This window comes from Rhinolophus ferrumequinum, chromosome 8 (genome assembly GCF_004115265.2).
Source record: "Rhinolophus ferrumequinum isolate MPI-CBG mRhiFer1 chromosome 8, mRhiFer1_v1.p, whole genome shotgun sequence".
Taxonomy (NCBI): domain Eukaryota; kingdom Metazoa; phylum Chordata; class Mammalia; order Chiroptera; family Rhinolophidae; genus Rhinolophus; species Rhinolophus ferrumequinum.
In genome coordinates, this window is record NC_046291.1 from 6,052,709 (window position 1) to 6,075,308 (window position 22,600).

At 38.0% G+C, this 22,600-nt stretch overlaps 2 protein-coding genes across 5 annotated transcripts in view; one reads left to right on the forward strand and one right to left on the reverse strand.

Annotated features, from left to right (window-relative positions):
• The window catches only part of GIGYF2 (GRB10 interacting GYF protein 2), a 117,238-nt gene that overhangs the window by 53,408 nt on the left and 41,230 nt on the right, over nucleotides 1-22,600 (reverse strand). For all 3 annotated transcript variants that reach the window (XM_033111969.1, XM_033111968.1, XM_033111970.1), the window contains exons 6-8: nucleotides 21,368-21,479; nucleotides 17,353-17,464; nucleotides 16,446-16,486 (exon numbers count right to left, since the gene is read on the reverse strand). In XM_033111969.1, the coding sequence (XP_032967860.1) occupies nucleotides 16,446-16,486; nucleotides 17,353-17,464; nucleotides 21,368-21,479 (265 nt within the window). The remainder of the gene's footprint in view (nucleotides 1-16,445; nucleotides 16,487-17,352; nucleotides 17,465-21,367; nucleotides 21,480-22,600) is intronic.
• On the forward strand, nucleotides 2,673-12,796 carry KCNJ13 (potassium inwardly rectifying channel subfamily J member 13). Of its 2 annotated transcripts, none has more exons than XM_033111972.1 (3): nucleotides 2,673-2,797; nucleotides 7,760-7,999; nucleotides 10,398-12,796. In XM_033111972.1, the coding sequence occupies exons 2-3, from the start codon at nucleotides 7,776-7,778 to the stop codon at nucleotides 10,456-10,458; spliced, it is 285 nt and encodes a 94-aa protein (XP_032967863.1). In that variant the 5' UTR covers nucleotides 2,673-2,797; nucleotides 7,760-7,775; the 3' UTR covers nucleotides 10,459-12,796. The 2 variants fall into 2 exon arrangements, with proteins under 2 accessions (XP_032967863.1, XP_032967862.1); XM_033111971.1 differs by having other exon boundaries at nucleotides 7,760-8,235; nucleotides 10,398-12,786.

The following is a 22,600-nucleotide window of genomic DNA, read 5'->3' on the forward strand; positions in this document are numbered from 1 at the left end:
TTCAGATGGAGCAAGGAGGCGCTCAGCCAACAAAATCTACAGCTGTGAGACTTGGAACCTACAAGTGCCCCAACTCCAAAAGCAAACGTGGAATTATGGGACAGACTTTGAAGCTTGTTTATGTGCAGATTTTTCTTGCAAGTAACTTTGTATTCCTCTATTCAGATATATACTCTCTGATCAACACTAAAAATATTTTCTAATGCCAGAGAAAACAGTGAAAGGGAATCCCATCCAGGTGTACACATCTACCTCCCCACCCCCACAATTACTTGTAAACAAACTCTTGGTGGCGAGGATGGAGTAGTTTCAATTCCATACCCAGAGATTCGCAACTCTTCTCCCATCCTAACCCCTGAGGGGCACCAATCCGCTCCACTGGTTAACATGGGTCCCGAAAACACAGCAGTTCCGGGCTAGAAGGGAGAATCTCTTTGAAAAGTGCCTCCTGGGGTTTGACTGTGCCCCATGTCCCCGCAGTGCTCATGCTCAGTCGTCCGCTGATAGGCATCCAGACGCTGCCTGCAACCTCTGGGGAAGGTGACCCGTAGGTGAGCCTGGATGCGGAACTGGAAAGAGAACAGGCACCTTCTAAAGAAAGCTAAGTGGACCATGCAAGAAAGAACACTAGAGAAACCCTAGACACCAGGGTTGACGTTCTGACATTGGGAGATTCTCTATAAACACCGGCAGGACATTCAACTAAAGGTTTTATTGTTTTCAACTACAGTGTGGAACACTTATGGATTATATACTGAATTACTTCAGCCAGAAAGAAAACCAAACACCCTTGGGGCAGAGAAGTGAATTTAATAAAGAACAACCGACCTGGTCTCGGCACCTTGCTTAATCGTTATGATTTTGAATAAAAAAATCAATCAATCAATGAACAGCAACCTAGCATTTATGTTCATTCATAGAAGAGATGTTTTACAGCCCTCGCCACCTAAAATCACTAATTCTGTGTAGGGCCCACGTGTTTGGGGGTGAAGTTGGCCTATCACCAGGGCCACCTCCACTAACCTGGCAGCCTGCACCAGAAATGAATGAACAGGCTATGGTAACGGGCACGCTATGCTCCCGGTGGGCACTCCAGAGCGGGTCTACACTATCCATGCAGTTAGCAGTGAGGAATCACTGGGTACAGGCCATAGCAGACTTTCAAATTACAGAAATCCAGAAACCAGAACACATCTTCACTTGAGACATTTCTTTCTTGATGATCATTCTGCCAAATAATTTTTGCCTCAATATATTCTGAAATGGAGTATATTATGGAAAGAAGCTTCTAAGTTTGGTAAAATTCTTCACTATCTTGTTTGCTATAGTGTCTGTTCAAGACACATGGCAGATACACTTCAGTACCTCTGCTCTCTGAAAGGCAGTGTTACGCTGTATTTACTCTGGCTTTCCTCCCCTAATCAGTTAACTGGGAACTGATGTAAAGTATAATTCCTACCAGCACCGGCAGGAAACAAGCATCACAGCACAAGTCCTTCCTTGATGCTTTTACCTTCTCTAGTTCTGAAGGTCAGTTTCCAATGCTGTGTCTGAACTTGTATTGAAATGCTTGGCATTAATAAAACAAAGAAAGACTTAATATATTTTTTAATTGTGGGGAGTGGGAAGGAATCTACAAAGGCGGATTTCACTTTCTAAGTAGCATTATATTGGTCTACATTAATAATTTTCCCAGCAGGCCTTCCATGATTTTACTTTGAATAATCGCAGCCTTTGTTTCTAAGATCCTCTTACATGTGACATTTGATCAAAGTTTTAAAATCAGCAGCTAATAGACGTGTAGAAAAGTACTGCTCAGTAAGGCATTATACAAAGCCACCCCACAGCTCATTTCAAGGTTGCTACAAGCTGCATCACAGATGTTTTCCAGCTAAACACTATTTAGATGTTAAGTTAAATTTTCTGTACCCTGAACACTATGTTTTACTGCATGTCATCATACTTCTCCTTAAGGAAACATCACTGAGGCATACCTTAAGACAATTCTTCAGTTCTTTCACACCCGTGTGTTTTTTAAAGATAAGTACACGGTACCAAACAATAAGTTTATTTTTATTCAAGGTCCCTGTACACAGCCTTAAAAATAAAGAAGTCTGCCTCCTTGCCCCTCCCCCAAGAAAGATTTCAGGTAACTAAATTACCTATATTACTAATTCTAGAATTAGTGATAGCCATTCTGATGAGATGGGATATGCAAAGAAAACTGGTAAAAATCAATTAATCAATTCATACCTAAAAGTCCTTATACAAGGATATCTTCCCCAAAGAAATGGAGGGGGGAAAAAAGATTAGTAAAGGAAATATCTCACACTTCGACACACTATATAAGGAAAGACGGTTGAAAGAAAATCTTGCAGGGAATTTTATCCCTTTGAACTTTTAAATAAACTCTTAAGTAAGATTATGCAAACTTACTAAAGACCGGTCCAGATTAGAGGGAAAAAATGCACCCCTTCTCCAAGTCAGTTCTGGAGGCTTTCTCCAGAGTTGTTAAGGTCTGTGTTGGGTAAAGAAAGACCTTTTAACAAACCAGCATTCTTTTCCACATGATCAGAGCTAATTGGCCCCCCTGCAGACTAAGTGACCAATCACATCAGCCTCAGCTGAAACCAGCCCCCACAACACTATAAACGGAGGAATGTGAACTGTAAACCCAGTCCAAGAAGAAAACCTACAAACTGGACTTGTAGAATAAAATTACCTCATCAAAAAGGCAGACTCTGCAAGTTTCTTCAAGACCTACCTGTGCATATAGGCCGACCCAGCAAAAGAACTGGTGAGTACATGAAATAATATTCATTCTTATTTCTTTCCTTAAGGGAGACAGAAAGAAACTGACTGGCAAATAGGGACAGAGCTAGATATTGCCAATAGAGTTTTAAAACAACGATATTACCTATAGGGTCATACATTAAGGTTCTTCATTCTTTTTCTTTAAATTTCAGGAATGGAATAACAGGCCTATTGAAAGTATTACTGGAAATTCTCTTCTTAGTTGTTTTATTAAATGTATACTAACTCTCCATTATAATATAGAAACAAGTAGGAGAGAAAAACCCTAAAAAAAAATACAGTAACTTTTAACAAAATGTATCTTTTTTTTGAAAGGGATTAAAGAACCCAAGATGAACATATAAAAACAAAGGACAAAAAGGAAAAACACTTTGTCTTTATTTTTTAATCCATGAAAAAAGTGATGAGTATCCTAATTTTAAATTTTGTTTTAAGTATGGTATTGCTGAAATTGGATGCTTCTGCAAGTAAGCATCTAAAAGAATCTCTGAGCTTATATAATAGAAGTCACACTGTTTACCCTAATTCTGGAGGGCAGGAGAGACAATTATAAGACTCCCTATACAGTCTTAAAGTGTTCATACCAGACATGAACAAATACATAGTAATACTGCAATCATTTAACACTCGTTATTATAGCCTGCATCTTAACTGTTTAATATGAACTATACTACATTGCAACATGAAAATAAGAGACATAGTTTTTAGAACTACAAACTAAAGAGTAAAATGAATCCATTATTTTGATGACCAATAAAGCAGCCAAACTATCATTTTTATAAAGTACTATTTTTTCCACCAAATAGTTTATATATGGGCAAAAATTTTACAGCCCACACACAGAGTTACAAGCAAACTTTCCCAAGTTCCAATTCTACTTTCTATTGGGATCAGTTGATGAGAATCATGTAAGTACAAAACAAAACAGAAACAAATTCATAGACACAGAGAACAAACTGATGGTTGCCAGATGGGAGGCAGGTGGGGGAAATGGGAGAAAAAGGTGAAGGAGATCAAGAAGTACAAACTGCCAGTTACAAAATTAGTCACCAGGAAATAATACACAGCATAGGGAATACAGTCGATAATATTGTAATAATGATGTCTGGTGACAGATGGGTACTAAACTTATCATGGTCATCACTTTGAAAGGCATATAAATGTTTAATCACTATGTTGTACACCTGAAACTAGAATAATGTTGTATGTCAACAATAATTAAAAAAACAAATTTTAAAAATGGACTGTGTGCCTGCAGGGATATGAAAATTACTTGGAAATGTAAGCACATAAACATAACGTCCGCTCATCAGACATTATGTCACTTTTAAATTTGATGGAAGGAAAATCTACATATATCAGGCAGCAATAACATAATTTTAAAATGCCATACAAGCAGACATAAAATCCTACAGAAAAAAAAGTCCTACAGAAAACCTGTATCAGTTGAGGGAAATGGTAATAAGTTGACAAACATGTAGGGTTTTAAGGGATCGTGTTCTTTAATCCCCCCTTTTCGTTCCCTGTTGAATATAAGGAAGCCTGGCCAAAGGGATGAGGTGGCTTGCCCGCACTCACACGGCTCTGTAGTCACCAGAGCCATAGCCCGGCCAGCTCCGTTCCCCACCTTGTCTTCCTTATGCTAAACACACGGATTCCATGAGTCCACAGAACGGAGTCATTCAGGGACTTCTATTAAACGGGATCAGAATCTTACTGCTCTCAGCTCTTCCACTTGCCACACAATCTAAACAAGATCTAGCAAGCTAGTCTATATAAAAAAGATATTGCTTCACTGTTTTCATATTAGCCTTTTGACTTTCTTGTCCCAAGGTAAGAAAAAAAGAGTGAAACTATAAAAGCCTAGAGTATGAGTGCTACAAAAGTTGTAGGTAACAAGTAACAATCCAGAAAATGCCCAAATGGGAATCATTAATTTTGCTAGCTAAGTCTGTCTAGAAAGGCTACCTCCCCAGGTAATGAATGCATTTTCGAACTTTAACAAAGCAGGTTGAAAATCAATATGAATCATGGAGCTTTCCCCACTCCAAATTACTATGAAACACTAAGCAATCAGTGGTTTCTTGAGTGGCACAAGCACTAGCATAGAGGTCTGTGATGGGCATTTTCATATAAGCAGGAAGCAAGAAACAAGAAAGGACGATGCCATGGTCAGTGCAGAACTGGGCAGTGGTTCACAAGCGACTATTCTTCACTGTTATATCCTTCTTCCTCTTCAAGTGTCAAAATGTCTTTTATAAAATTATGCTAGTATTGTGTTTTTAAAATTCTTTTCTCACCTGGCAAAATACAAACTTGGCAACGCTATGTAAGAACTCTCCTCTCCAGTGTTTTAATTTTCCTGGTCCGGAGAATCCTAGATTATGTAATAATTCGTCATTGCACTAATCTTCAAATCTTGCAAGATGTCTTCCTTAACTGAAAATATATTTCTTGCCTACAAATCCTAAGTCTGAACCTAAGCAAGCATTCCTGAAGAACATATATTTTGTAGTAGCTCTTGAACAAAATTGGTCAAACAGAGCATGTGTTATGCATGAAGGCTAACCAGGGTCAAAATGTCTCCGGCTGCGGTAATACAGCACTGACTATGGACTCAGTATGAGACGTACCACTACTTACTACCTTCGTGATCTTAGGAAACTCACTGTGCCTCAGCATCATTATCTGTAAAATGGGCATAATGATACTTAATTCTGTGAAAGTTAAGAAATATTATCAATAACAATAAAGCAACTAATGCTTACTGAGAGGTTAATCTGACCACGCACTGCCTATTAGCTTCACGAGTTAGCACATGTGAAGTGTTTGGTATGATTCCTAGCACGTAATACATGTTAGCTAATATTATTAATTGTTACTGTCATAAGAATCATGTATAAAGTTAACAATGCTTCAAAACAGATACTTGAGACAGTTTGGGGACAAGAAGCGCGTCTATTAAAGGTGCTAAAAAAATCTGGCTGTCAAAGACTATTTTGTGAATGCAACAGTAATTATCTTGGGAAAGATTTTTATTTCACCAAACTCTCTAAATAGACAGCTTCTTGTAGTGAAAACAAACAAACAAACAAATAAAACTAACCCACTGTGAAGTGAGCCAGATTTGGAGAATAATCCCAATAATCCAAGGCCCCCATCTGCCTTGTGTGAATTTCTTTTATCGCCTGATCGTCCGTGACCTCATCTGAAAATGGGACAATGTCTGTCTTGCTGAGATACCAAAGAATTAAGAGATAATGCAACACGAAAGCACCCAGCACAGTGCCTATGATTATTTTGTTGCTGTTGTTATTATTATTTCCAAAAGGGCAGAGATCAGGTCTTCTAAAACACTGAAAGAATCTAGCAAAATGAGTCATTCAATAGCAGTGCCAAGAAAAAAATATACACTAAAAAAATGATAACGACAACTTGTGAGGAATAATAAATTATAAAACACTGATGCCCTAGGATTTTTTTAAGTTTATGATATGAAGCTGAAATCACCAGCTAATCTAAATAAATGTAACAATCATTCCCGTGTTCCATCATTAATTCACATCTGAAGAAAATAACATTACCAATAAATGATACATGAGCCTCAGGACAAAAGAGAAAGTGTATACCATGCGGGCCCAAGTTCAATTCCGACAACACAGTAGGCAGTCTCCTAAGGCCCCAGACACAGGAAGGACCCAGCAAACCCAGGCAACACCCCAGCTCTACATGCCTCTAACCCACTTAGGCGGTGCCATCCTTCAAAAGGGAGGAAGGGGACATGCGATACTTCCAAGGGCATCTACTTCTGAAGGAAGAAGCAAGAAAAAGAGTCAAGTAGAATTCCTAGTACTGGATTGTTACAAAGAACAGAGGAGCACTCAAGGAGCAAAGCTGCATTTCCCATTCTGTTCCTGATACCTCTACACAAGTCTTAGGACCCTTTGTAATATACAAGGCTGGCCACATGCAAGGACAGAAAGCACACCTTTGATTTCTACTCACCACACAGAGAAAAGGGTAACCACTGATGAAAACTGTTTACAGCTAAAAACTAATTATCTTTTTTAAATTCTCATTTGATGTCTTAATGATTATTTTAGTTCATTAAACTCAAAGTTTTTTCTTCTGGCTTATTTATTTTCATAAGTAATATTATCTAAGAACCTCCACCTAAATTTCTTATTTTGCCAAGAAAATCTCTCTCCACCCCACAATCTAATCAGCATCTAGAATATTCAAAAAGGGCAGCAATCCATCAGCCAGGGAAGAAAAAACCCCATGAAAATGGCCACAAAGTGACAAAAATAAAACCTAATCATAAAACTTTGAATAGGCCAAATAACTATAAAGCATACACTAGAACTACAGGTCTCTAAAAGCTTAGTCTTGTCCTAGCATTAAGTTTGGCTTCAAAACAGTTGGAGACAATTTAACACTACACTTCCAAATGATTTCTATTTATTTACACAGAGGAACACATATATTTAACATTCCCGTTAATTATGAGTTACTCATGATGAATTATTAAATAATTATGAAAAGTTTTTATTTACACATAACGTTTAGTCAAGTCAGTTAAGTAGTTGATGCCTGGACTTGTACAAGAAAAATACAGGCATATCAATAAGCCATGAACCATAATCCTAAACCTCAGAGATTTTAAAATATACTTGGAATGTTACAAAGCCAAACAGTATTTTAAGTCATTCTAGGAAACAAATAAGAGATACCATAAGGCAACTCATGATTAGTTATCAAATGTAGGACTTTGTAAATGCCGCCTTACGTACAGAGAAAAGAGAGAGCCTTCAGACTGGGAAAGCCTGCCCCAACAGTCAGGAAAACATTCCAAAAGCGTATTTACAAGGTGAATGAGGTTTCAGAATTTATTAATGTTAACTGTAAAACAGTTAAGGGTTTACTAATTTACTCTTGATTTCAGAGATTTACAGCGTGAGATGGATGGCAGTAATTGCAAAGTTATTGCTCCTCTCCTAACTCAGAGATACCGGAGGATGGTCACCAAGGATGGCCACAGCACACTCCAAATGGATGGCGCTCAAAGAGGTCTTGTGTATCTTCGAGATGCGTGGGGAATCCTAATGGACATGCGCTGGCGCTGGATGATGTTGGTCTTTTCTGCTTCCTTTGTTGTCCACTGGCTTGTCTTTGCAGTGCTCTGGTACGTGCTAGCTGAGATGAATGGTGACCTGGAGCTAGATCATGATGCCCCTCCTGAAAACCACACTATCTGTGTCAAGTACATCACCAGTTTCACAGCTGCGTTCTCCTTCTCCCTGGAGACACAACTCACAATTGGTTATGGTACCATGTTCCCCAGTGGTGACTGTCCAAGTGCAATCGCCCTACTTGCCATACAAATGCTCCTGGGCCTCATGCTAGAGGCTTTTATCACAGGTAACGGTTTTTGTTCTTTAAAAAAATTACAAAGGTTTTGGAAAGGGGATAGTAAAAGTTATAAGCATTGTGCTATAGAATCATTTATTTGCATTATTAGCAGATGATGCCTGAGACTGCAAGGAGAGCCTAGGGAGACATGGTAGGAGAGATTATAAGAAACCTGACTCTACACTTTAAATTTCACCTATTCTTAAGAACTTCTTAAGAAAAAAGGGATCATTATAACACCTACTTGTAGCAACATCTTATGCCCAAAAAAACAAAACAAAAAATTAACAAAAGTTCTAAAAGGAGTTTTTCAGAGAAGCTAAATATTTCATTAAGTGAATAAACATCAGCACATATTCTGACAGTCATTCTACCTAACAGAGAAATGTGATGGTTTTTGTTTTTTTTTTAAGATTTTATTGGGGAAGGGGAACAGTACTTTATTGGGGGAACAGTGTGTACTTGCAGGACTTTTTTTTTTTCCCCCAAGTCAAGTTGTTGTCCTTTCAGTCTTAGTTGTGGAGGGCACAGCTCAGCTCCAGGTCCAGTTGCCTGGGAGCGCATCCCTTGCGGGAGTCAAACCGGCAACCTTGTGGTTGAGAGGACGCACTCCAACCAACTGAGCCATCCGGGAGGCAGCTCAGCTCAAGGTGCCGTATTCAATCTTAGTTGCAGAGGGCGCTGCCCACCATCCCTTGCGGGACTCGAGGAATCAAACTGGCAACCTTGTGGTTGAGAGCCCACTGGCCCATGTGGGAATCGAACAGGCAGCCTTCGGAGTTAGGAGCACGGAGCTCCAACCGCCTGAATCACCGGGCCGGCCCCCTGTGATGGTTTTTTAAAACTGGACAAGAATTTTCTCCTCTGAGTTCATCTTTTCAGCATTTACTCAACCCTAGTGAGCCCAGGGCACCAAGGTCAGCATTGTATGTTAAAGAACAAGTATACACAGCCTTAGCAAAATGCACCGAAAATAAGGTCACAAGGATTATGAAATTTTGCTTATAAACCAGTAACACACTATATACAATCAAAAAAGAAAACGAAAGAAAACCTGGTCTTGACACACTATCCAGTGATAATCTGAGGTGAGCAATGGGCTGCATGAAGGGTGGTTTGGAATGGAGTCTCAGTGTGGTTTAACAACTGGCTCTATAACTTGTAAGAAACCATTTAACCTTTACAACAAGAGTGCTTACACTGGGTCAGTCGTAAGATAAAATTTAGGGGATCTGTGAACTTAAAACAGGAAAAACTTGCACCTTTTTTCACTACCTCCAACTGAAATTTGCTATTTCCTTTGATTATAAATGTATGCAAGAAAAAAAATAGCATCAGCAATAATACCTGTAACTTTGATACAAACAGAATCAGATATTTTCATCTCACACTACATCAAAATTACAGTACTAAACCCACCACGTTGTTATTTAATGTTTTAATAAAGTATATACAGTACTATACTACAATTCTTTTTAATGTTCAACTGGATTTCAATATATTTGGTTTCCTTTGTATGTATTTTACCTTTATGCATTTAAAGCATAATTCTAGACTTCACCAGCCTGCAACAAGTTCTGGGGCACAAAAGTGGTTAAGAAACCCTGATCTATATAGTTCATGGCCACAAGAAGGATGCACTTGAAAGGTACACTGAAATCACCTTAGAGCCAGAGTCCTCTTTACAAAAAAGGGGGAGAGAAGGTTGTATAAGTTTCAAAGTTAAAAAATTCTTGAATGTATCTAGTGGTCCCCGCTCCGCACCCCAAATCATTCTACTTTGAATCTAATCTCCATTTAGGCTTGTGGTAATCTGGTTGCACCTAAACTGTGCTTATTTTATTACACTTTTTAAAGTAGAGGCAGGAATATAGGTAGTAACCATTCTTTGACCTTGTAACAAACTAGAGGATGAAATATTACATTTCTATGTAACAAAATGAATTTTACTTATCCCTTTTGAAATCATAATTTTTAAATAAGAATGTATGTACACTCTGAAACATTCTTCAGGCAAATGAGACTACCCAAATTAACGAGTTCCATTCCCAATTCATTTGGAAGGCATGGCACCAAGAAATGTGTAACTATTTGATATACCCTTCTCATTCAGAAAAGGTATTGCTATTTGAAGTGTTCATTCTAAGAAAACTTAATGATTTCTAATTTAGGTGCCTTTGTGGCGAAGATTGCCCGGCCAAAAAATCGAGCGTTCTCAATTCGTTTCACTGACTTAGCAGTAGTAGCTCACGTAGATGGCAAACCTAATCTTATTTTCCAAGTGGCCAACACTCGACCGAGCCCTCTAACCAGCGTTCGGGTCTCAGCTATACTCTATCAGGAAAAAGAAAACGGTGAACTCTACCAAACCAGTGTGGACTTCCACCTTGATGGCATCAGTTCTGAGGAATGCCCATTCTTTATCTTTCCACTAACCTACTATCACTCCATTATACCATCGAGTCCTCTGGCTACTCTGCTCCAGCAAGAAAATCCTCCTCACTTTGAGTTAGTTGTGTTCCTTTCAGCAATGCAGGAAGGCACTGGAGAAATATGCCAAAGGAGGACATCCTACCTCCCCTCTGAGATCATGTTGCATCACTGTTTTGCGTCTCTGTTGACCCGAGGTTCCAAAGGTGAATATCAAATCAAGATGGAGAATTTTGACAAGACTGTGCCTGAACTTCCAACTCCTCTGGTCTCTAAGAGCCCAAACAGGACTGACCTGGACATCCGTATCAATGGACAAAGCATTGACAATTTTCAGATCTCTGAAACAGGACTGACAGAATAAGATGTGTCCATAGCACCCTATTTTTTAATGTATTAAACGTACCCTGCCAGTTATGCAGCTACTTTTTCTTTATCATATCTCATATTTTCTTTTTTTTTTCCAATGCTGATTACATCTCTCTGACTACATCATAGTAATCAAGCCTATGCCCATAAAAAATGGCTGAGCTAACAATACACAGTCTGGAAACATAATATTCTACTTTACAAAGTTTGTATCTGTGGTTATCTGCTGAAATCAACACATCTCAACATGACAGATTATTTATATCGAAATGTTGCTGAATTTATAAAGATGTAGTATGACACCAATAATGAAGGTAAAATGAACAGCGAAGTTCAACACAGCTGAACTCTAAAAAAAATCAACCAAAAAATTACTCATTTTCATCTGCAAGTTGAAGCAACAGTCTAGTTTCAAACCTAGCTCCCTGGGTAGAAAGATGATTTCACAATATTTAGTGAACATCCTTTTAAAACTGTTATTTGTTTCAAGACGACAAAGATCATTCTTCTGGTTCTTTATACTACAAAACTGGGGTAAGTATTACCCCTTAATTTTTAACAGCTAAGAACAAAAAATGTACAAGAACAACAGCAAAGTATAGATTTATACATAGCTCCAAAAGCATCTGAGCATGACACCTAAACACACGTTATTTGGGGCAGAAAGTGATCAGAGAAAGTAAGATAAGTTCCAGCTCAAGTGGAACCTGTGGTGGTATTTCTGACAAGGAGAAACAAAATCATACCTACATTAAAGCTACACTGCCTAATAACCAAATCGTGATTTAAAAATTATAATAATCTACTCCTCTAAATGGCTTATAACAGAAGCAAAAACATTCCCTTCCTACCTATGATGCATTCATTGGCATAAAAAACCATGACAGCTCTAAGTAACTCATAAATGCAAATATATTTAAGTTTTTATAGATATAAAGGTTGAGTAAGATATAATTCAACTAGGAAAAAATCTCCATAGATAAAGCAAAAAATAATTAGGCAACGAAGTATTTTCAAATCCAAATTCCTGTTTCCAACTTCAAATAGTTCTTTCTATAAACACAAAATGAGTGTTTATTCACCAGTAGGAGGTTGGACTAGATGAATCTATTATTTCTTTCCAAATCTAATAATACCCCATGAAAATTATGCTTCCTCTGCCTCATTTTTTATTTTATATATATCAAGATGAACCCCATTCCCTTCCCTCCAGTTTAAGACTACCCTTTGTATAATTTTCATTTCAATAAAAATATCAAACTCCCCTCAAACAAAACAAGAATAAATAAGTCACCCTATCTAATTTCAAACAGATTTGTGGCCACTCTTCTTCTCTGAAAATTTCCCTTATTCAGGTTTATGTGGAAAAAGTGAAAGATTACCCCTCCCCACTGGTGACGACCCATGCAGGAATCATCTCTTGAAATAAGTACTAGCTGAGTAAAGGCAAGCAGTTGTGAAGAGCAGAGCACAGCAGCAAGTCACATTTTTCTACTCTTTGACCAAAAGGAAAAGAAATTAAGACGAACTTCGGAGTGGTCTAAGACTGACAATGGCGGAAGAATATCAAGGACATAGAAACTTAATTATCGTGAGCTTTTGCTGTTTGAAAATCTTAGACATTCTTCAAGTACTAGCCAGACCAACATTTTTTTTTCCAACCCAAGACTCTTGTAACACATCTAGACAGCAGTAATTCTTATTTCTATAATAAAGTAACAAGATTCACCTTACCTGTGAAAATAAAAGTTGTATCAAAGATATACATGGTATGTTTTTTCCTAAGAGCTCTATGTCATTTACATAGATCACAATTCCCACCGTTAAGTGAAATTGCCAAAAGAGACACAATAAAGGGAGTGAGCAAGATCTGGGATCTCAGCCTCCCTGGAGATGCAGCAGATTGTCCATTCAAGTCGGATGAGTCGCAATGTACACTATTCATATATAAACTTTGCATCTGAAAACTAGATGTGACTCCCTCCTACACACACCCCAAAGACTCTGTTGGTATACTAATGCAATTTTTTACATGTTTCACAAATAGACAACTAAGAAAAGCAATCAAAAACTTTTGTCTAGGGGGTTGAAAGCACTGTTCATGATTCTTTCACTTCAAAGAATCACAGTTTCTACGTTAAAGATTAAGTTTTCTGCAAAGGTGCTATTATCCTTTCAGAAGAATGGAGTGCATATGAAAAAGGGGGGGGGGGGGGATTACTGGGAGGTGGGAACAGCAGCCCTAATTCCTGGCTGCACAACCCATTACCTGGGCCATCTGAGAGCTCCATGATGGTACTCAGATACATGACCAACCAAGACCACGTTAGATCTAACTTAAAAGTGCTTCTGGAAACCAACAGATAACATGACAGTCAACAAACTGGAGACAAGTAGTTACTAAAAACCATAAGGCCTAGTTTTATTTTTGTACAAGCCCATATTACCAACTGCCAACAGCAGCCCAATAACCAAAAACTACTATGTCTACTTCCAAGTATTTCCTAAATGTATTAATTGGTGTCACACTGGGCTGTGAACCTATTGGTATCATCTGGATCATTTCTAATTTTTTAATGATCTTTTCATTTCATCCTCACAGAATCATACTACAAGATGATAGCTGGCACTGATCTCCCCTATGGAGTAATCAGTTCCCACTGAATTCCATCATCACAGGTCTTTTTCCATCTCCATATTCTCCCAATGGGTGTTCACAGGGGGTATGCCCAATTCTTACCCAGCTGTCAAATTCCACCCTTTTCTTTCCATACAGGAAGCAAATACATGATAAGAACCATCTCTAATTTAAAAAAGGACAAATCATTCTGGAACCTTCAGTATTCAAATTATCTTAACTTAATGTCATAGGACAGCTCACAATTGATCAATATATCGATGCCCCAACAAGCTAATTTAGTACTGTTATTCTTAAAGAGTGTAAGATACAATTATGAGCCATTTTTTTAAAAATCTACAATATTTTCAACAAAAGCGGATTACTCACAAAAAGCAACTCAGAATCATTAGCACAGTTAATATGATACCCTGAAGAGAGCATCTTATCAAAGAACATTCAATAAAAGCCACTATGAAGGATCTGAATGTATTTGTATGTATAAAATTGCCCTGATATTTCAGTAGGGAAAACGTTCTTAGTATTCTTAACTGCTTCACATCAATTTAGTTTTATGGAACTTGCCTTTTCAAACCTATACCTATAGGGTGCAAAGAAAAGACCCTATACTCTTCATAGAGGGTGACTGGGGAAATCACCCTAATTGAATTAATATAGTTAAAATATGACAAAGGAAAATAATGCTAAAAAGGAATTTTATACTCATCTAGTCCAGATTACCGAAGTGTGACTATGTGTCAAACAGTTAAAATCAAGCTGTCCTCATTGACAGGGAACTCACTACTAGGAACCCAAGTCATTTTCAGACAACTCTGATTATTAGATCTCTGTAAGATGGTCTCAGCCTCCTTACACCTGCACTTTAGATTCATACAGATCAAGTCAAATTCCTCTTTTACATGACTGTTAAGCAAATATTTTCAGAGAGTGACCGACCCTGCTCTGTCCTCACCAGTCTTGTCTCCTATGTAAACAGCCCACTTCCGTGATGCATTCCCCATCACAGGGCTTCAAATGCCCTGACCATCCTACTCCATTGTATGGATCCTTTCAAGGTGCAGCCCCAGCACTGAACACAATTCTTAAGCTGTCCTGTGACAACATAGAAGACAGTGGGCCTCTCTCTCATCGACTCAACTAAAGACCCAGCAGTTCGGTAAATGCTGCGCACACTGCCAATTCATGTCCAGCAGTCAGCGGACAGGGCGGTGCTGTTCCCCAGCAGGCCGCTGTTACTCAATCACTCCACAGGTTAAACTGTAGAGCTACTCATGAGAGACTTTGCATGTTCCGCTGTTAAACTTCCATTTGATTTGATCTGGTCTCTTCCACACCTGGATTCTGAGCCCAAGTCCCAGCTAGTCGTCTCTAGAGCTGTCCCTCTGGACCTAAATGATTTGAAAATCTAATCACACACCAACTTTGCCATGCAAAGGATAATTATTTAGCACCCAGCACAAGGCCGAGCATAGGAGTAGGAATTCAATAATCACTGAATGGATAAATGAATTCATATACTCTTAATCCTAAAAATTCTGTGAAGCATGAGACTACTGAATATCTGAGAGCTTAGATTAGCAGTGATCTTCTGACCCCAAACCCTGTCTTCTTTAAACTCCTCATTACCTCTCCATATTCACTGGCAAAAGTATGGACTCAGACAAGGATGGGAGCAGAGGTCCTGACAAATCCCCCAAGACAATACTTATCCAATAGTCTACAGCAGGAGTACAGCCATTCAACTAGCAGTAAGTTATCTGGCCCATCTGTTCCAAATTTCTTCATGCGACACTCATTTAATGGCTTTTCATTTATATTCCCAATGGCATGTTAATCAATGAGAAATAACTGATATACTAAAATGAATTTGATATGGAAATAGTGGTACAAATGTGATGCTATAACTACTTAGTTTTTAAAAAACAATCTGCACATCAGTCTGTAAATGATATTTACATATTTAACACCTGTTTTCGAGAAATGTTTACCACTGTCAGATATGATCATGCTCTGGAGAACTTTCCTAGTACTTCTAGGAATTTGGAACTTGTATGGTGATTTTCAAAACTCCAATGTTACTATGCATGGAATTTTTTCTCTCAGATACTAGTACTACCTACAGGCAGTTTGTAAGGTAGTACCTTTAATCAGTCAGAAAGCCCATCTTAACATTATAGATCTTTAATACAAACGATGATTAATTCAACCATAAACGTTGGAATTCTGTTCTCTTACTGTGTTTGTCTTAATTCAGTGGCTACTTAACTATATAATTTATTTTAACTGCTCTCATTTCAAAACAAGAGAAAAAGATTATACACCAAAAAGACCAGATGAGTAAGTGACTAAAATAAAGAAACTTCAGTTTTAGCCTTTGCTCTCTTATACAAAAGCCAAGATTCTAGCACTTCCCCTATTTCTTCTCACATGTGAGATGCTATTTACACTGGAAAAGAAGTTAATAGATTGGTTTCTAACTTGAGAGTTCAGTTCACATAAGAGCCTTAATAAAGAATGTATGTCTTGCAGAGAACACACAGACTAAAAGTTAACTCCAGGAAATCGTAACTGCTGTACTCCTTCTCCCTGGCCGCATGCAGTAGTAGAGCCCTCAAATAACCATGGACTTCTCAGTGTAGGCAATGCTACAACCCCATCTGCTGGAGAGGTGCAGGTAACTGAGACAATTTTCAGTAAATGTATCCTCATGTGGGAGCCTTGTTAAGGACTAATATCAAGGAAGTCCAGATAAAAGTACTTCAAAACAGTAGGAAAGCCTTACCTACATCTTTTCGTCCTGGTTTTTCAAAACGTCTGTCACCCCTAGAAAAGATAAAGTAAGTTTCAAAAAAGCCTTGAGAGTAATATATAGATTTCCCATCCATGACACTCCCTTTCCTGTCTTTCATAAATAGAATTTCTTTTTCAAATTATAAAACAAATACGTGGTTATAACCTAACATTTGGAAAATACAGAAAAGCACAAACACGAAAACAAAAATATCCACCATCTTACCTGCCAAAAACTAGCTTTACTGATCCAGAAATGTTATTTTTTTTAATTAGATACATTTTTTAGATTAGATATGTGCTTATTATGAACACATGCTGTAATAGTGTTATATACTGCTTTTAGAATGTACTTTCACACATCATTAAATACGAGTATTTTCAAATCACCCTAACGTGAATGGTTATGTAGTAGTCTACTGTGCGAATACACTATTATATAAGAAACCATGCTGATTTTGAGCTGTTTGGCTTGTTTCGAATTACTTCATATCATAAATATCATCACAGTGGACTTCTCTGCACATGCATCTTTGTGCCACTGTCCTTATACGTCATCTTGATTGACTGCCTATAAAGTCACAGACAATATAGAAAAGGCGCTTTGATTAACAGCAATAAACAATAAAATGTCAATGCTTTCCTCTGAATGTTAAGCAAATAGCAAATCTAAATAACTGTTAAATATCCATTCCAGTACTAACATATTAAACTATTTACCTAAAATGCTTATTTAAAGAATCACTTAAAAATTTCTAACATACTACTTGATATTCAATAACAGCATTTTTTGAAATGAAAACTTGTAATTCTACAAAGTGGCTTCTCCTCTGCAGAAAGCAGAAAAGAAGTTTTTTATACCAAGAAACCTTTATACTAAGATGTAAATCCTTAGTTACCTTTCCTCCCAGCTCTGCGACCTATGCATTTCCCTGCCACCTCCTCGACCAAACACACCCTCTACTTCATCAAAGCTTCTTTGGTAAAAACCACATTCACCTCTGCCTCTGCCTGAAAATAAGAAAACAGAAAAAAAATGATGGTCAGATGTCAACATCTGGCACACGTTCAACACCAAAGAGTAATCTTTGAAGTCTGTCTCTATACAAAGCAGGATATCTACATTTAAAGATTTAGCGAGGCCCAATGGATCTTTACCTGTGAGACCAAGGACGGCACTGAAGTAGCTAGACCACAGGAGGTTGAAAGAAACAAGTTAGAAAACTGGTGTAAGAGTCCCAGTCCTGAACAAGAAACAGTGTCAATATTAATCTCTTTAATAAAAAGTTCAATAGTGAAATTCTAAGATGACCACTAAACCATTACTACAAATTTAACCTTTTACTGGATTATTTTCAACAAAAATGGAAGATCTGGAGAGTTTGAGGAAAGCACAGATGAAGTACAAAAGCCAACCACAAATGTTAAAATAATTTGTCTAACTCCAGAGAAAGGATAATTTAATAGGGTCAACTCATCAATTTTGTGAACTAACTCCTTAAAGGATATTCCACAGCAACCAACGACACTCTTTTCCCTTTGTTCAAATGTTGAAGAGAAGTATTGCGACTAAATTCAGAGCTGGTAAGAGTGCTGATGAGGGATTCAGAGGCGCTAGTGTAGTGGTTCAAATGTAAACTGGCCCTTAATGAAGGCAGTCTGGGTAGATCTATCAAAATTTGACTCAAATACTCTAACTAGAATCTGTCCTACTAGACATACTCTTACAAATAGGCAAATAAAATACACATGGAGATGTTCATTATAATTTAAAAAAACAGAAACAATCTAATCAATAAAGGATTGATTATATAAATTCTTATAAAACAATTCAGCTGAACACTATGAAGCCATAAAAGGTGCCATTAAAATAAATCTACATGATTCTATTGAATGACAAACGCATGCCAAGAACAGCACATATAAAAATGATTCATGTATGTAAACGACACGGCTGCAGAGTTGGGGTCAGGAAGGACATATATCCAACTGCCGGGTCTGGGGATAGTATGAACTTCCGGCTTCCTACTTTCTGTACAGTGTGAGGATTTCCCAACTGATTGTGCCCAGGTTTCAAACACACAGGTTTGAAAATTGGAGGAGTCTGGGGATGCATTTACACCTGGACGAAACCTTAGCCATCCCTAGCTCAACTTTTCCAACAGTGTAAAACCACCCAAAGAAAAAGGTTGAATCTTGAAAAAGCATGAAGGCATTCCAAAGCTAAACACAACTGAATTAAATAATCATTTCAAATATTCATGCAGTATTTCTACATCTTGGTTGTAATTTCTCAAGAATTGACTCAGAATACAGTTGTACTTTCACATCTTATTAGGAAATATAAAAATAATGGACAGAATTGCATGTGGGCAATCTTAAGAACAATGGGTACCTTCTTAAGAGTCCAAGTATCCATTTCTTCATCTGTAAAATGTAAGTGAGGACTAGGGTTGAACTGTAATAATCTTAAACTTACCTTCCAGTTGTGTCAACTTAACTTCAAGTCAACTTAAAGTCAACGCCCAGTTTCAGTCCCTCTCTTCTTAGGTAATGTATACATTTTATTTAAGATCCTAAAACACTGTAATACAAACTGTTGTATAACACTAGGGTGATCCCTACAATGATAATTTTTAGTGTGAAAGAAAAAAAGTACCCTGTCCTTGTAGGGAACAATTTTCTAGGGAAAACCATTAAGTAGCTATCACCTTGGAAAAGTGTTTTATGCTGGAAATATATGAACATGAGAAACAGCCTCCTGGTTGCACCAGTCCTCCTTGAGAGACTAAAGCTTTGTAAGTGGGCACGTAAAAAGAATCAGATTCTAGAGCTTCCCAGCTTGTAGAATGTAGGAACACTCTCCAAAGTACAAGGCCCATTTGTAAGTGTAGTTCCCAAGTAAGGAGGAACAAGTAAATATAACATGAATCTTTCATAAAGCTCAGTTTAAAGGACTGTCCTATTGTCTGAGATTTCACTCTATTCTTTTCAGGGATTAAAATATACTTCCTTTTAAGGAAGACAGTGGCTGACAGTTGTGTGAATCTGCTTTATTGTTAAACACCTTAACTAGATAAAATACGAGTGTGATAACTTTATGTTGTTTCCCCATCCACTCAGTTTAAATTTTACTAGGTCATGATAGTTAGAAGTCTAGAAGTCAGTCGCTTTTTAAAGTTTCCTCAAGTTGGAAAGAGCCAGGACTGTCATCTAATGTTAACTCTGCCCATGCAAAAAAAGCCACAATAATCATTATTTAACCAATAAGTTCAAATGAGTAATGAATAAAGGTAATTAAAAAATTTAAAAAACACACAGATTAATGATCTTATGAGGCCATTAAAAAGAATCACAGTTGGGACAATGGTGTTAGAAGTATTTGTCACAAAGTCAATTAATTCATTTGACTAGTTTCAAGCCATTCTTTGCCATCAATGTCACTGCTTTCATCACAATGTCTATCTTTTGTACACACCTTGTTTAAATCCTCTGTATCAGAGTCCTATCCTATGTGATAGCTCTCATTCAAAGAAACCAGGAAGCAGTGAGAAATTTATCAATCCGTCATTTGTTTCTCGATGTGGAATTTTTTTAGCCTGTTTAGAGGCTGATTGGTATTTGCGGCACACAAAGTTGGTGGGCACTTGAGGAGCATAAACAGCTGGCCTGTAGACCACACTCCATCGCACCACCAAGATGCACAGATCTCAAATGAATTCTGGCCAATGGAATCTACCTGCATGTAGAAATCAAAATGATCTGTGGAGCTTTTGAAGCACACACGAGCCTAAATCTCACCGCTGAGTATTCTCTCACAGGGGTGTTTCTTACAAGTTTTATAGATGATTCTAACAACTCCCCAGGTTTAAAACCACCGTTCTAGAGACTGACAAATAAATCCAGAAGGAAAACCATGTATAACTTGGTAATAATACCTGGCCTACAGGTGGAGTGTTTTAGTTAGCCTTTTCATTATACACAGCACCTGCAGTCCCACATTCTGAATGGACTACTGAAAGAAACCTCTTCACAGGAATGCACAATTTAATAGTCTCTATAAAGACTGGGTACAAATTACTCTATTCATAAGTCACAACTTTAAGAAGAAAGTATTTAGATACTCCACACTCATGATCATGCCAATCTGGGTGGTGCGATATGTGGACACAATGGCCTCTGTCTTTGCAGATAGCCAATTCTTCCATTTCTTAGAGAAAATTACAAGGTATGTTTAGACTATTGCTATGATTTAGCCAACTTAGAGGTAAATGCTCAAGTAAATATTTATATTACAAACATCAAGAATACCCTTATGTAGCAGAAAACCAACAATCCCAAAATAGAGACTAGGTATCAAAGAAATGAGTAATATCAAAATAAGAATTATTCTTCTAAGGCACAAATTTTCAAAACCACAAGTTAAAGAAATGACTGCTGCATAATTATTTTTTTGTTCTACCCCCTAAAATAGCCCTAGTATCGATGAGACAGCTTTTACTAAAGCCTCTCTGGCTGGGGACACTCTTGGCACACGGCCTTCTCTACAAACCTGTCACAGAGCCTGCAGGGACCCTGGTACTGCTTCAGCAGCCAAAGCGCATTAGGGAGCTCTGGCTCTCAAAGTGCAAGGCTTCCTGTGCACCAGGAATATGGATAATGAGGGTTTGCCCAAGTTAACTGGGACCATCCAGAATCCTTCACACTCAAATCTCTAAGCTAGAGTTGCCCTCCTCTGCTCCAAACCAGGGGTTGTAAAGCAGATACACCGAGAATCGTAGAAAACAAATATTCAGGGACACTTAGTATGCAGTTAATGTGAAAGAGCAGTTTTCTTTACACCAAATATTAATATGTTTAAAGTGATTTTCCTATCGTCCACCTCCTCCTCCTCCGTTCTCACATGAAGCTCACCTCGTCCTCTCGAAGAACTTCGTCCTCTAGGAGCCCCCACCACTGTGCCTCCTCCTCCTCGTCCTGTCAATCGCAGGACAGCGGCACTATTTACAGACATGGAAAAGTTTCTCTGCAAAAAAAAAGAAAGAAAACATGGATAAAACAGATAAAACTGCATGTTGCTTTTCCCCATCTCCCATTGCATCTATAAAATGGCACCTAATTGCTATTAACAATGGGAAACCATAACTACATAACACACTAAGATGAGCCAAACCGGGTTTTAGCTGAAAATTTCAAATAAACATTTCAGATCAACAAACACTGGCAACCAATGCCTTACACTATGTAGGTTCTGTGAGGAGGTAAATATTAACCAAACTCTCGATGCTGTTATGTATCCTGAAGCAGACAGGGTAAATATGCATCAACACAGAGAAATTTTGGGAAAAGAGATCTGATTTGAAAGGGTCTTTTAACTAGCGAGAGTTAGAAATGAGAGGGAATCACAAACAGGTCTGAATCAAGAGCAGCGTGATACACAGGAAAATGATCGTCTTTGCCTCATTCTGCTCACCAATGTGAATTAGCAACTCCAAGTAGTATTTAATAGAATTACAGGAACCAGAAGTGAATGGGGAAGGGCCAAATAAGAATCTACGTAAGATCAACCACCTCAATGGAAAGGGGGAAGGAATGCTTGAAAAAATAAACAAAACCCCATACGTGCACCCACAGCCAATCTGGAACACAGTCAAGTACAACGGGAGAGTAGTGGGTAGGCATCCTTCAAACATGAAGAGGAAAACAGGAAGACGGGAGGCCTGGGAATCAAAAACTTGTTTAGCTGACACATCTAGATAAATGGAATATATGGGCCTTGGGAAAAGATAAAGCAAGAAGCAATTGTTAAAATTTGCGGAAATGATCTATAAAATGCAGTAGTTATAAGCAGATTTTCGACTGCACAGGACGTCAGCTGGAAGGAGAATTTCACGAGAGTTTTAAACTCAGAAAATGTTGGAATATATCCTTACCTACATACTTCCTATATACTTAGAACCCAATAGACATTTGTGCAAAAGTGCACAGGTGTGGTACACTGAGGAAAATGCAACCTGGGCATGGCTTTAGCCAACGGACCCTCCTGGGAGAAGAGCAAGAAGTAAGTCTAAGAATTGGACTGAAAAAATTTTTTACAACTAATATTTTAAGTCTAAATTGTTTTCCACTATGAAGTCCTGATTGGTT